General features: G+C 39.6%; 1 protein-coding gene across 13 annotated transcripts in view; it reads left to right on the forward strand.

Annotated features, from left to right (window-relative positions):
• The window catches only part of RBMS1 (RNA binding motif single stranded interacting protein 1), a 150150-nt gene that overhangs the window by 81730 nt on the left and 54628 nt on the right, over positions 1–13792 (forward strand). For all 13 annotated transcript variants that reach the window (XM_080601298.1, XM_080601299.1, XM_080601306.1 and 10 more), the window contains one exon: positions 1599–1774. In XM_080601298.1, coding sequence (XP_080457424.1) covers positions 1599–1774 — 176 coding nt within the window. The remainder of the gene's footprint in view (positions 1–1598; positions 1775–13792) is intronic.

A 13792-nucleotide genomic window follows, 5' to 3' on the forward strand; every position in this document is an offset into this window, starting at 1 on the left:
AGATATTTCATTCTTTTTGGTAATTTTCAGTACAATTAAATTAGGCAACAACTTTGTTTCTTCATGTCAGTGTTGATTCTCTAGTGAGCCTGTTCCAGTCTGGTATTGCTGCATAATAAACTTCGCAATATACTGAATTGGAAGATTTCAAAACCTTCCCAGGGAAACACGGAAAAGGAACACGTAATTATCATGAAGTATCTGATAGAATGTGTGCCTGTGTACTTTTTTTCCACTCCTGATTTCATTCTAATTTCCCAAGGTTTTCTCCAAAATGGTTTCACTTTTCTTGTGCATGAAGGCTGTAGTTTCATGAACGTTTCGAGCAGACGCAAACTGTAATCCCCTCCTCTCTGCCTACACGTTCCTGTTCCCTGCCTTGTGACAGCCAAAGCTTTTGCGTAGCATAAAACCACATGTGGTGAACCAGATCAGGGAAGATAATTTTTTGGTTCCAGCTGTGGCTACACAAGTGTTTGTACTAGTCCAAAGAAGAGGGTGGCACAGGGGCGGGAACAAGTGAGTCTACCCTCATGTTTCAATTTATATTCCAATCTTTTTTTCTTTCCTTTTTTTTTTCCTTCCTCCTTCAGTGCATTTCCTCTGCAGCTTGTAAGGTGGTTCTTTGCTATGAGCTTCTTGAGCTGTGGGGGGATCAAACTTTTGCAGGAAAGCGAACGTATGCAATGATTTTTTTTGTCAGTGAAAAACCTTATTGTCCATGAGACTGGCAAACTCTAGCTATTATAATCAACTATTTTTCTCATACCATACCATAGACCTGTTTTTAGTACTTTCTGTACCATGCCATGCTATACTTTTGTTAAAATAAATGGTTAAGACTGCTCTCCTGCAGGTTTTCTCAGGGTCATTTTAAAGTTCCATTATGGTATGATTTTAAGAACAACTGCATCAGATATCCTGAGGACTATATAAAGTGTTTGTGTACTTACCTCCTTTAGAAACTTGGATTATTTGGAATTATATAGCATCTTTTTCTTGAGATTCTTGAAATAATTCACAAATACTGAGATAAGTGGCAGTAATTCTACTGAGGCATACAATTGAAAGTCTAGTCCTTAAGCTGTCTGTGCTCCCTATATTTTTTTTTAACGCATTGTGTGAAGTAGTAAAAGCCAGCAGAGAAACAAAAGAAGTTACTAATTATTTTTATATTTCTGGATAGATTAAGGAAATGTTATCTTCATGTCTGCTGCAATATTCCTTTATGATGCGGAATAGTCATAATGAAATAAACTTAGTTCGCACCTGTTAGAACAATATCTTTTACTTCATCTTTGTATCAGATGCCACAATGAAGAGTGATAAAATTCTACGAGTAGTACTCAGCAGAGGTTATATGTAACTTGAATCTGTGTCATGCACTGAGCGTGCTTCAGGTGGTAGTTGGGCATTTGGATGCACCCTGAGTCCTGTCCCAAACACGATGTGAAAGTGGGAGTATTTAAAATACATGAGTAACTATGTACGGATTTAACACAGTGCTCCAAATGGTCAACAGGCTGCTGTAGACTGAGATAATGTGCATGCTGTGATTGCTGTCTGTAGTTCACTCTAACACGCTTTTTCCTTTGCAGCAGTCCATTGTACCAGCCCACCCAATGGCTCCTCCTAGTCCCAGCACCACCAGCAGTAATAACAACAGTAGTAGCAGCAGCAACTCAGGATGGGATCAATTAAGTAAAACAAACCTTTACATCAGAGCACTGCCTCCAAACACCACTGATCAGGACCTGGTAAAATTATGCCAACCGTAAGTACTATACTTAAATACAGATTAAAAAATCATACCTTAAAAGCTAGTAGTAGGTATGCAAAATGAATGTTTGGGCTATGAGGGAAGAAAAACAAATTTGTAAATAAAATCGTAATTCTGTAGTATGATGGCAAGTTTCAGCTTGCATGGAAATCAGTAGGAACAGAATATGTTTGGCACTTTGAAGAAACAAAGAAAATTTAGATATAGTGGTGGACAGACCAATGTACTGCTTACGCAAAAGCTATGGTCACCTGTACTGCTGCCTGATGCTGTTGATATGACAGGTAAATGAAAATTAACACCTGAATGTGAAACTTGCTATTAAGAACCTGCAATAGAGGTTCTCCTCTGTTTAGTGCTAACATAATCTGCTGATATAAACTCCTCGAGCAATTGTTTTGTATTGCTGTAAATTATAATGTGCATTTGAAATCTTATCCTAGTTTCAGACTAATTTATGTTGGCTGTACATTACTGTACAATTATATTATGATTTAAAGAAGTGGATCTGCACGAGGATACTCAGTGCTTCCGGGAGTTCCAGGTAGACTTGGCTTAGCAGAAGGTTTTCAGGCAATGTTGTTAACATGAGATTTCTGCTTGTGCGAGTTCTTGGGTTTGTTTTCTCATTTTTACAGCAATACGTGCCTTTTAGTTACTTTCAAATATGTGTCAGATGTCTAGAGACTGTGCAATTACATTGTGTATATAGTGTTTAAAATCATCTTTCTTAAATGTTTTACTGACTTTTTAAAGTACTTAGTAATTCTGAAATGCATAGTGCACATTGTGGATCATTTTGAAGTTAGTGTTTGTGCAATACCACCTTTAAGAAAACATCCCGATCTCTTCTGAACAAATGGAGAATCATTAGGTTTTACATATAACACCACTGTCCGAGATTCTCGAATAGTGTTATCTTCTGTTTAGCAGATATGGGACTAGGGGTATGTAAAAACGCGTCGAAGATCCCAATGCAAGTTAGCAAAATAGCCAGGGAAACTGTCAAAAAAAAATGTCTTGTATACCAGCTTACATTTGTTTTTGAATGCTGAAAAAAAAAATCTGATGCATAATTTATAGAGAAAAATTAAATCTTGTTTCTTTTCCAAACAAAACTTGGACTTTCAGGATAATAGTCGTATCAGTCATCTTACTATTACAATAAAAGCAACTTGCTACGTTATCTCGAAATAAAAAAAATATATTTCTATTTGGTCATTTTGCCAACAGTAAATGAAGTCAATATATTTTATGGAAAAGGGAACGTATTATCAGTCTTTGAAAGGGTTCATTGATAAATTGATTGTTTTTACAGCTTCCCATGTGACGATGACCTCTTGATACTTGAATTTTAGATCCTGTTACAAATCCTTATTTTACAGAAGTAGATTTTTCTTCACCATTTTTATCTCTTGAGATGATGAAGAAACCTTGGCCCACACACTGACATCAGGGTGGAGTTGTGAGGTTATTTTGCACTGGAGCCACCCGGTAACTACTATTTGGGCAGTGGTTACTATAGCTCCTGATCCTCTTTCTGAAGACATTGTGGTGTGCAGTCTTAGATGTCATCAATATGCATGAGCATCCTAGAAGAGACATGTTCGGTACTTTTCTGTAATTAGTCCTTTTCCTCTTGGATAGCCAAAGATGCTCATTTATTTTTAATATTTTTTTTCTGTTCAATATGTAATTCTAGTTGGATTGGCATGAACTTTGCAAGTTAGCAGCTGGCAAGAACAGCAGCCATGCAGTTATTAAATGAATTCTGAAGTGAATTTAAGCACCTGGAAGGTCGTTGCTTTTCTTTCTGTGAAGTATTTTTCTCTTTAACGTCTTGCTTGGGTGGAAAGGAAGTCCTGTCTCAAAATTCTCCATTTCTGCTGAGGAACCAAGTGAGATATCCAGAATTTTTAGGCTTGGGACATCTTTCAAAAATCTGGGTAATCTATTAAGAGCCTTAGACTTCACTGCCAACATAGCCCCTTAGCAACTCTGTTGATGTTTCAGTAAGATAGAAATGACTGCACTCTCTCATTGTTCACAGAAGCTCAGTAATTCATTTTTTTAGATTATGGAAAGTTTCATATGCATTTTTTTTCCTTCCTAAAAATCTGCCTAAACTTCTAGGACATAGAGGACAAGATATTGTTGAAAGCAAACCTGGTAACAGCCCGATACCTCACTGAACAACATTTCTGCTTGAGATACTTAAAATGTCTTAAAAACTTCTTGAAGTAAATAGTCTTTTACATGCATATCACTGAAAAGAGATGCAAATATATTCTGTGGTGTTTGAAATAGATTATATTATTGACAAATTAGGTACATGCTTTTTCAAATTATTATTATGATTGAATTAATACCGCGAAGTTATTCATAGGGAAAAAAAGAAAAGGTTGAGGGTTTAAAAATTAATAAATGTATTTGTGGACTTCATTAATTTATTTTTTTGTTTGTTTTAGCTTAAAAGAACATTTTTGGTTTAGATTTGAACATTTCTTTGCAATATTTTCAGAAAAAGTGTAGAATATTGAACTATCAGATAACAGTAAGAAAGCAAAACTAGTTGTTCACAGTTGATCTGTAAGCTAATGTAACACAAAATAAATGAAGAATGTAATCTTGGACATAGAGGTCAATGAAGAAACTGCTGTTTACTCCAGATCTCTAAAGTGTTTTCTTGAGCTTTTTAAAAATGCCTTAGATGTTACTGGGAGTAATTTTAGCTCCTTTTCCCCATAGGCCTGATCTTGCTGTCCTACGGGAGCGTCCACCTTGGTGCTGAACTAATTACAGAATGGCTAGGAAGGCTGCTGTGTGCGCAGCAGAGGGGGGCTGGCTGGCTAGCAATCAGCCATTGTCAGTGGATGTACAGAAAAGGAACACTGGCTTTGCTTTCTGTCTTTGGTTGTTGTCAAACAAAATGGAAAAACACCTGTGGGCTGAGGAAATAATGATTGAAAAACGTCATTGTCACCACAAATGCCAGAAAGATCCCATCTGCACAGATTTTCCCTCTGATCGTCATGGATTTGTATCATACGCTGTACTGAAAAGTTATTTTCAGTGATGGTTATTGCAGAGAAATCCTATTTCCAATATAATCAACTCAGAATGCGAGGTAGAAAAATCTGCAGAGTTCTTGTGTACATGGGTCTGGCCATACAGTCCTTTGATTTCCTTTAGTCAATACGTTCACTTTAGTTACTGCTCACTACGGCTAGCAGTGCTAATTTTGGCCATGTTTATATTTTGAGTAATTATTTTTGGTGAATCACTAGAGAAACTTCTTATCAAATCATAGAAGCGTTGGGCTCGCTTTCCTGTTGCAGCACAGCTGTGCAGTACTTACCAGCACACCTAACAACTGTTCACCATTTCGGTGGAAACGTGCCCTTGTGGTGAGAGCGCGATTTTGCCAGTATATGGCTCTGCAAATCTACTCTCCACCTTCATCTGTGCGGTTCTTTTTTAGCGCTTTGTCAGGTGAAGCTTTCTCCTTTTTTCCAAGATTAAAAGACCACGTTATAATGTTGTTGTGAAGGCTTACCTGGGAGCAGAGCCATTTCCAGGCAGCATTACCGGCTTTTGTGCGGGAAATGAAGCCGCCACGTCTCTGAATAGCGCGTTCAAACTCAAGCCTGCTACTCCTGTTAGGCATTGGGAAAACAAATTTCTTCACAGCAGTCACGCCAGGGGCAAAATAAGATAGGTGTTGTGTTTGCTGCAGGAATGTCACGGAGTGTCACAACAGGCCTGGTTGTGAGGGGACGCGGCCTGAGTCACTCCTGTCTGTGACAGGAGCTCGCCATTAGGTATGTGAGGGCAGGCAAAGCAAGAGGTGCAATGGCCCTCAGATACATCTTTTCTGTGGGATGCTAGGCAGGAGAAATCAGCTAAATAGAAGGACAAAAGCAGAGGAAAAGAGAAATCGGAGTAAACAGCCTGCAGGGGAAGCCTGCAGGAAGCTGCCTGACCTCAGCAGTGGCCATGGGATGTGGAGCGGTTTCAGCAGCCACTCGTTCTGCTTCCCTCCCTCCAGCTGACTTTGCGGCGCAGTGTCCTTTCCCAACCCGTGAGGTCTGTTGTACTGAGTGAGCCCCTGTCACGCTGTGCTGGTTTTACAGGGTTGCTGGAGCAGTGGTGGCCTCTGCCATGCCTGATGGTACTCCCTTGCCCTGGGGCAGCTCTCAGTACTTGCTTGATGCGCCTCCTTCAGCTGTTTTTGTCTTAGTTTTTTGGTTATGAACACATTGTTTAGGCTTTGCTTGTACATTCCTATTCACTGGCTGTGAGACGGTCATTTCTTGTAACTCATTTCATATCTGCATCTCAAAAAATGTAAGATAAAATTCATTCCATTTATTTCACTGAAATCATTGAGACTTTATATGAATAGGGACTTAAGAGATAGGGTCTTGGGACATTCGGACAGGAGTCTAACGTGCTTTGACTCGTTTTCTGGGTGCTTTCCAGGCTTCCACTAAGTGCTGTGCTTCACTGCATATGACCTTTCTGCCCAAGCCTCATGGTTCCAAAGCCCTGAGCTTTCCACTTTCTTGCTTATGATTTACTTACTGGCCTGCAGCATGGCATCTCTATAGTGCTGCGTTTCTTCAGAGACCTCCTTTTGTGCCATTTATGTGATTAAATCAGAATAATGCAGCAGAGCCTTCCTCTGTCTGACAATCCCCAGTCCCAGGGTGAGATTTCAATCTCTGAGGCTGAGCCCAGGTCTTGCCTGTTCAGTTCAGTGTAAATCATCGAGCCAGCCCACCCTTTGGGCTGCTCCCTTCCAGCCTGTTTGCTTGTGCTATGTTGCTTCTATTGAGCTGTCTTTTGTCTATATACTATTTTTGAAATCTGTTTTTTGCTCTGGACAGTTTCACTTAGGCCTTCCCCCTTAAATTATTCCTGGGTGGTTATAATGTGGATATTTAATGGGATTACAATTAGGAAAGCAGCTGTTTTAAGGTAACAAAGTTAGTGATATAATTAGCACGACAGACCATTGTTCTGTGCCAGGACAGTCAGAACGTAAAATCAGAACCTTGTAGTGGTTGCCTTTGCTTTGTGTGCACTGGGAAATCATATACCTTGCTGAGAGACTATTTTAAGAACTCTTTCCTAAATATTCAGCATAATGAACCCAGGCATAAGTAAAACAAATGGCAAGCTAATGGCCGTTTGAAACATTTTAGTCAGGTGTGTTATGTTTTCACAGCATGGGAACTTATTTTTTTTAATAGTTGCATACTGTAATGTTTCCCTGTTTTGGGACAGGAGCACCCAAATGTTTCAGTTCCCTGTTCTTAATAAAATGCTATCTTTTTTATTAAGTTGTGCGACAGCCATTAGCATGTTAACATTTCCACATTGTTTGCTTCTCATGTAACTGTGACCTCTCCTGTGCTGCCATTTCCCATCTCATTCAAATATGCTCAGTGCTGAGAAGTTGTGAACTGGAGCTCAAGCATCTACTGTAGCAGGGAGCTGTCATCGCTGCAGTCAGTTCAGAGCAAGAAATCTGCTAATTTTACTCAGCATATCTCATTAGAAATCAGACATGGCTGGGCTTTAGGAAATAGTTCAACCATCTTTTGCATTTAACTCCTTTGGGAGAGTGGTCTGGACAGGTCTCTGCTGCTCAGTTCACAGTCTAAGGAGATGTCTGTAGCATGAGTATGACCCCTTCAGATAGATGGTTCAGGTCAGGGGAAGCTGAATTGAACATTTCAAACCTAAGTTCTCCAATTTTTTTCTTTAAAGTATTTTTCTTAGTTCCTTTCTTTCCTCTTTTCTTGCATTTTTCTTCCATGATTTGTCTGTCAGGTGCAGTGAAATGTTGTGTTCATAATTAAGTGGAATATCATTTCATGTCATGTAATTGTGTGATACATCTGTCCCTGAAACTGTTCCCTATGGGATCAGTGTTAGTACTGATTATATTGGAAGAGAAGCCTATCTATTGTTCTTACTTTTTTTTCGGTGGAAAGAAGTTCTCTATGGATGAGTTCCTTTGGAGGCTTATGTGTGCGTTAATTTTTTAAATGGTATTACTGCAAACATCACTGAATAAATAATGCCCAGTTTACAGAATAGCATTTGGTTCTAGAAGGGTGAATCCTTTAGCCGCTCAGCAGCATGTGGTTTTAATGTTCAGCTCCATGCTGTGCGGTAAAAGCATCATTTTCTTTGTTCCTTCTTCAAGGACTGTGGCATGGTTTGGGTTTTGCTCAGTATGTGCAACCTGCAGCAGAATTCCTTTAACTGTACTTTTTCCATCCAGTTTTGCTCTTCAGAGCAAGCATATCACGGAAGATGGTGTAGGTGTGTTGCTCAGATGCAATAACTGATTACACCAGTGCTGCGCTGCCCATGCAGGCAGGCTTTTTTTTTTGATGTATGTGGGATGCAGAACAGCACCGAAATATCCCAGGTAGCCCCTGCTCCAGGGCCGGGCTCTATGGGTGCACCTCAGCAGGGCAGGCTGGCGGAGGAGCAGCTGGGTGCCAGCACGGGTGCATTGAACTGGCTCTGCTGGCTCCTGTGATGCTGCAGTCTGCCATGTAGGAACGGATACCTCACCTGATGAGCTTTTAATTGGTTGGTGTCAAAAGAAAGTATCCTGTTCCTACATCAGAGATGAAATAGCGTTCGGTTTTGTGTGTCCTTCAGCCAGTTGCTCCTGATACAGAGACTGCAGGACCTGGTATTGTTAGGGCTTGGCTTCCGCAGTCCGTGGTGAGGCATCTGCGTGCTGTGCCATGGGAATTGGGACTGGCCTGCAGAGGTAATGTTTGGTTTGAACAGTAATTTCCTTTATTTTTCAGCAACTGCTTTCAGCAGTCATATTATGAAGTGACTGACATGGCATGATGCAAAGGATCTCTATCTTCCCCTGAATATTTGCACTTTAATTAGACAGAAATAAAATTCAGACAGCTTTATAGTCATGATCAAATGAAACCCACGCTGAAATCCTCTCTGAGGAGTTCAGGATGTTTTTTTTTTTTTCTTCTTTGAACAATAATGCCTTTTTGTAGAATATCATTATATATTTATGTTATTTTTGGGGTGGGGAAATTGTAATTGGGGGGAAAAAAGTTGTCTTAGAGTCCTACCGTCTGGATGCAGAAAATCTCTTGAGATACCTTGAATTTAAAACAAGTATGATGGTTTTAATTTCCTCTTTCCATTTTGTGATCAGATTTCAAGTTTAAGCAAAAAATAAAGTTTTTTCTAGCACAGCATTTCATTTAGTGGCAATAGCCTAGCAGCAATCAGCCACTCTCCTCTGCACAGCCTCTTAAAACCAAAAACTAACTCCAAGTGCACTGAGCGGCCCGGCCCCCTTTGGGCTTTAGCTGCAGATGCTGGGACCCAGCGATTGCCCAAGCTCCATCTCCCCCAGGGGATGAGAGTTTTGTTGCAGCGTGGGGCCGGAGAAGAGGTGATCCCATGGAATTTCCTTTAGGAAGTGGGGGCGAGGAGAGGGGAAGGAATGCTTCAGCCGCAGCTGCTTGTAAAAGGAGCACTAGGAAAATAGATCTGCAAAAGTTACCACCGTGGAAGATCTCTAGCTGGGAAACAAAAAGCTGATTTGGTAGCATAGGGCCTGTAAAATGTGTAAGCATTTGCAAGTCTGCAGGTATTTGTTCTACAGAGATGCAACCCTTGTTCCCTATCGCAGAGCCGCAGGAAAAAAAAACTCTGTGGCAGCTGCTGGAATGCCTTTGATCAGGGTCCCAGTCCCAGTTTCCCCTGGTGGCAGGGGCCCATCTCAGATGGGAGGTGATAGCACCACAGTCGTTCATCAGAATAACCAGTAATTCAAGAACATTTTGAAGGGGGTTATTTAATTTCAGGAGACTACTGGAAGTGTTAACAAGCCCTAGTATGTTGTATAGTGAGAGCCACAATACGGATGCCAAACGCTGTCCCTCTTAAAGACGGCTTAGGCAGGAGTCTCACTCAGAAACCGCTTAAGAACTGAGTCGGCTTAGAGCCTAGGTTGATTTTTACCCCAGCATGCTGATGTTAAACTTTCCTTTTCCTCGGAACACCATTTGGAGTCGAAAGCAGGGTCTGTATTTGCAAACAGATTCTTGTATCTGATGTCTCATATCTAATGCATTTTCACATAACTCTTAGAAATCTTGTGAAGTCTGGCTGTTTGCTAAAGGTTAGTTCTGCTTAGCTCTGAATTATGTAATGCTAACTCCTTGAAAGGAAAAAATGAGCCATCTGATGTTGACACATTATAAGACCAGCCATTTCTTTCAGTAACCTTTCAACCTTTTTTTCCCACATTGCTGCCAAGCTGCATATAGGGTTGAAAAAGTAACACCCCCAGATTGTATGAAACCCAGATAATAAACATCTGTGTTCTACCTGCAGAGTGAAAGCAGTAGCAATTGTAGATTAACAAGTAAATTCAGATCTGTTACTTCCAGTGAAATTTGCAACTGAGGAAATTGGGAGAAAAATCAGTGTTTATCCTTAAAACAAATGAAGAGGAAAAAATCATCCCACAATGTTAGACCTAGGTCCTCAATTGTTTTCCCACAAGTTCTAAAATTCTATCATGTTTTCACATTCAAAAAACGCCAGCTGCCTTAGTTCACTTTGAACAGTGCCTTACTGAAGACTCAAACCAACCCTGTAGAAAATCAGGTTTCTAAAGGGCTGCTGGGAGAAGAATTAACATTTAAATACCTAATCTTTGCAGAGGGATGTGCAGTATCTGGGAAAAAAGTCAAATTTTAATTTGGATGTAGATAATATTATGATACATGGAAAAGGAAGAAAAAGCACCAATGAAAACACAAAAAAAGAAGACTTTGATTTGGGGTCTGTTTTGACACTGTTACTAGTACAAATATTCCACTTGAAATAACCTGTGTGGGTTGAGTTAATCATTAACGGAATCAATTTCAGTAGAAGAAGTATGTTTGAATTTGTACTCCTATCCTACACCTTCCATTTCAATTTCCTCTCTTACTCACTTTAGTATTTTATTTTCCCAAAAGAGGAAAATCTTGGAGTCTGTTGCTTTGCTGCCACAAGAAAAATCCCCTAAAATAAAAAAAGTGCCTTATTTCACTTAACGATTTGGGTATTAACTTAATAAGTACATGGCATTAATTGATAACTGGTATTTCTTACCATCATAATTGACCTAATTAGCCCCAAATATGTATTTTTAATTTTTTTTGTTTTCTCTGTGTTCAGTACAGCTGTGTAATTGTGCATACTGTCTTTGAAAGACAGAGCAGCAGATCAGTGTTTTTGCCTAGGAGAACATTGTTCACTTAGACCTTACACATTGTCGGTATTTCAAGTCCCAGAGTAGCTTTTTGTTTTACATATAGTCACTGACAAGCTTTCAGAAGTCTCTCAGAATAGCACCAATTATTCTGGAGCATTAATAAGGATTTTTTTCTTTCATGTATGAGTGATTGCAATAGTGAAATAAATGTTATGGTATCAGAAGATATAAAATCATGATAAAAACAATTCTTTATACAAGGGTAATACAAATACTGCAGAAGTCTGAAGTCTTTTATTTGCAAACCCTAAATGTCAGAAATAAAAATATCTAAACCCCAGAAGAAGAGCCAGGCTATTTGCTTCTGGTTTTGAGGACGCTGCTGATAAACTGAAGAGCTGAAGAGCTTTTGGAGTCTGGAAACCAGCAGAACCTTGCTGTTCAGTACTTAGTTTTATTTATTTATTATTTGTTTATTTAGCATATTTGTGAAATCACCAAGGAACTGGTGTTTCTTGCTTCTTTCATTTTGTGTTAACAAACCCCTTGTAAAACAGAAAAGCTTACATATGCCCACAAGACAATGGCAAGCTTAATTTCTGTTTGTTTGTAGTGTGCTCACAAAGAGTAATCCTAGAAAGCACCAAGCACCTGCAGGAGCCCACAGCTCCTAATGCCAGAATTAGGATTTAAAACCACTTAGCACTCCATAACCTGAATTTGTTTGATAGCGAAGGCTGAGATTTTCAGCTACACAATTGCAGTGTGCCAGATAAACTCTGCGGTCTCTGGTTCTTTTTTTTTCTTTCTTTTTTTTTTCCACCTTCCTCTTTTTGACCCATAGCTGTACAGTACCTCAGGGCAGAAATCTCCAATGTATTAAGTGGGAATAACTTGATGAAGCTCTGGAGAAGCTGCTTGGCAGAGAGGAGAGAGAGACTCTTTCCCTGCCGGGCCTGCAGGTATCAGCCTGGCAGGGTATGCAGTGGAGCTGACGTAGCATCCTGCATTTCCTTCCCCACATTGTTGTATGCAGCTCTGTGACCTGGTAGGAGCATTTGTAAATCACCTTGATTTTTGTTTCTCACATAACCTGTATTCGACACCCCACATTTGTTGTATGCTTTTATTATGTTGCAGAGTGGTGGCAGGCTTTGTCTGAACTTTTATTGTTAAAGCTGTTTTTTTGTTGCTGAAAGTTTAGTTGCTATATTTTGAAGATCTCAAATACTGTGAGGGAAAGTGTTGCTCCGTGTTCCTTTTTCCTCAGTGACAGTGGCAGCATACAGGGCTTTCATGTTGCAACAGGGAGGTACGTAGTACTAGTGAAAGGCCATTAGCCAGGACTGCCATTGAAAACAATCCATCATCATACCGTGGCCGCAGCAGGAATGTACTCTTTACTATGTAAATTAAGATCAATTCTTTTTGAACATCTTCCAAATATTCAGCTATGACATTATAAAAATACACAGTCATCTGTCCCACTCTTCTGTTTCTTCCCAAGTGAATTGCATGTTACTTTGTTCCATGAGAAATTATAAAGGTTTTTCCACCCGTTCCATTAATTGCTTATTCAGTTACATATTTCTTAATTCTCTTTGAAGTCTAGGAGACTTGCTCTGAATTATACAGTCTTGCAAATATTAAGTATTTTGAAAAGAGTTTTTGTCCCACAATGATGAAATGTTTCCTGTCTAACGCTTGAACTGAGATTGTGGTAGCAGTCTAAGGAGCACAAGCTCACCGGTTTGTAAAACTGAGTTAGGTAGAGTTGATAAGGTGAAAAAATTAGGTAGGTGTCAGTAGATTACAGGCCCAAATTGTTAAGATGTTCTTGGGCAGATAGCCAGCGAAAAAAAAAAGCTTATGAGTCTGATTTCTTTTTGAGATAAGGGAAAGACAACGTCTGTATTCTCCGGGCAGAGCTCTCCACCTCAGCTTGCTTGGATCCAAACCCCCCTCACCTACCAGAGGGGATTAGGGACTGGGGCTCCTCCATGGTTGTGTTTGTAGCTGAAACGTAAGCAAGATGTTACTTTCAAAGAGAACTGTTTGCTGACCAAGCATCCTAGTGATTTTTATATGGTGGATGTATGTTTTGAAAACTATGTGAGTTTCTTTTTCTTTTCTTTTTTTTTTTTTAATTCCATGAGATAATTATGTTAGAATATGTCCAAATATACTTCAGTGAACTGAGATGCTTAATTCCTTATAATTGGTCTGCAATGTACATCACAATATACTAATAAAAACACTTCTGAAAAAAGGATCCACTGCTGTTTACATCAGATCTTACCACAGCGATCTTGTTAATTTTTCTTTTTCCACGAAGAAGGAGAGATTAATTTCTTTTTCTCTAGGAGAAAAATAATGAGTTCCTGTGACAGAAGACATTTTAGCGCCCTTAGGGTATATTTCTCTCTTCTTTTTGTGTTGGTTAGTGTGCCTTTTTTGTCCTTCCCTTACGTGAAGGGTAGGAGGCATCTCTGAGTACAGAAGAAAGAGCAAATCATTGTAATTTTGCACTGCAGTCAGGAAGGAGTACTTCTGAGGGCAGTGTTTTCTTCTGTTTGTTAGTGTCCTGTCCAAACTTCCATTTTGTACAGTGGGACAGAATTTGCAGGAATTTTAACTGCTCCTCAGGGGTTTAAATGGATTTGTATTTGGGCCTGGGTCACTGGTGTTCTGCCTTCTTCAGGATCTGGTAGTTGTCTTCTCATCCTGGTGCCAAA

Source organism: Anser brachyrhynchus (assembly GCF_964034855.1).
Source record: "Anser brachyrhynchus genome assembly, chromosome: 7".
In the NCBI taxonomy this organism is placed as follows: domain Eukaryota; kingdom Metazoa; phylum Chordata; class Aves; order Anseriformes; family Anatidae; genus Anser; species Anser brachyrhynchus.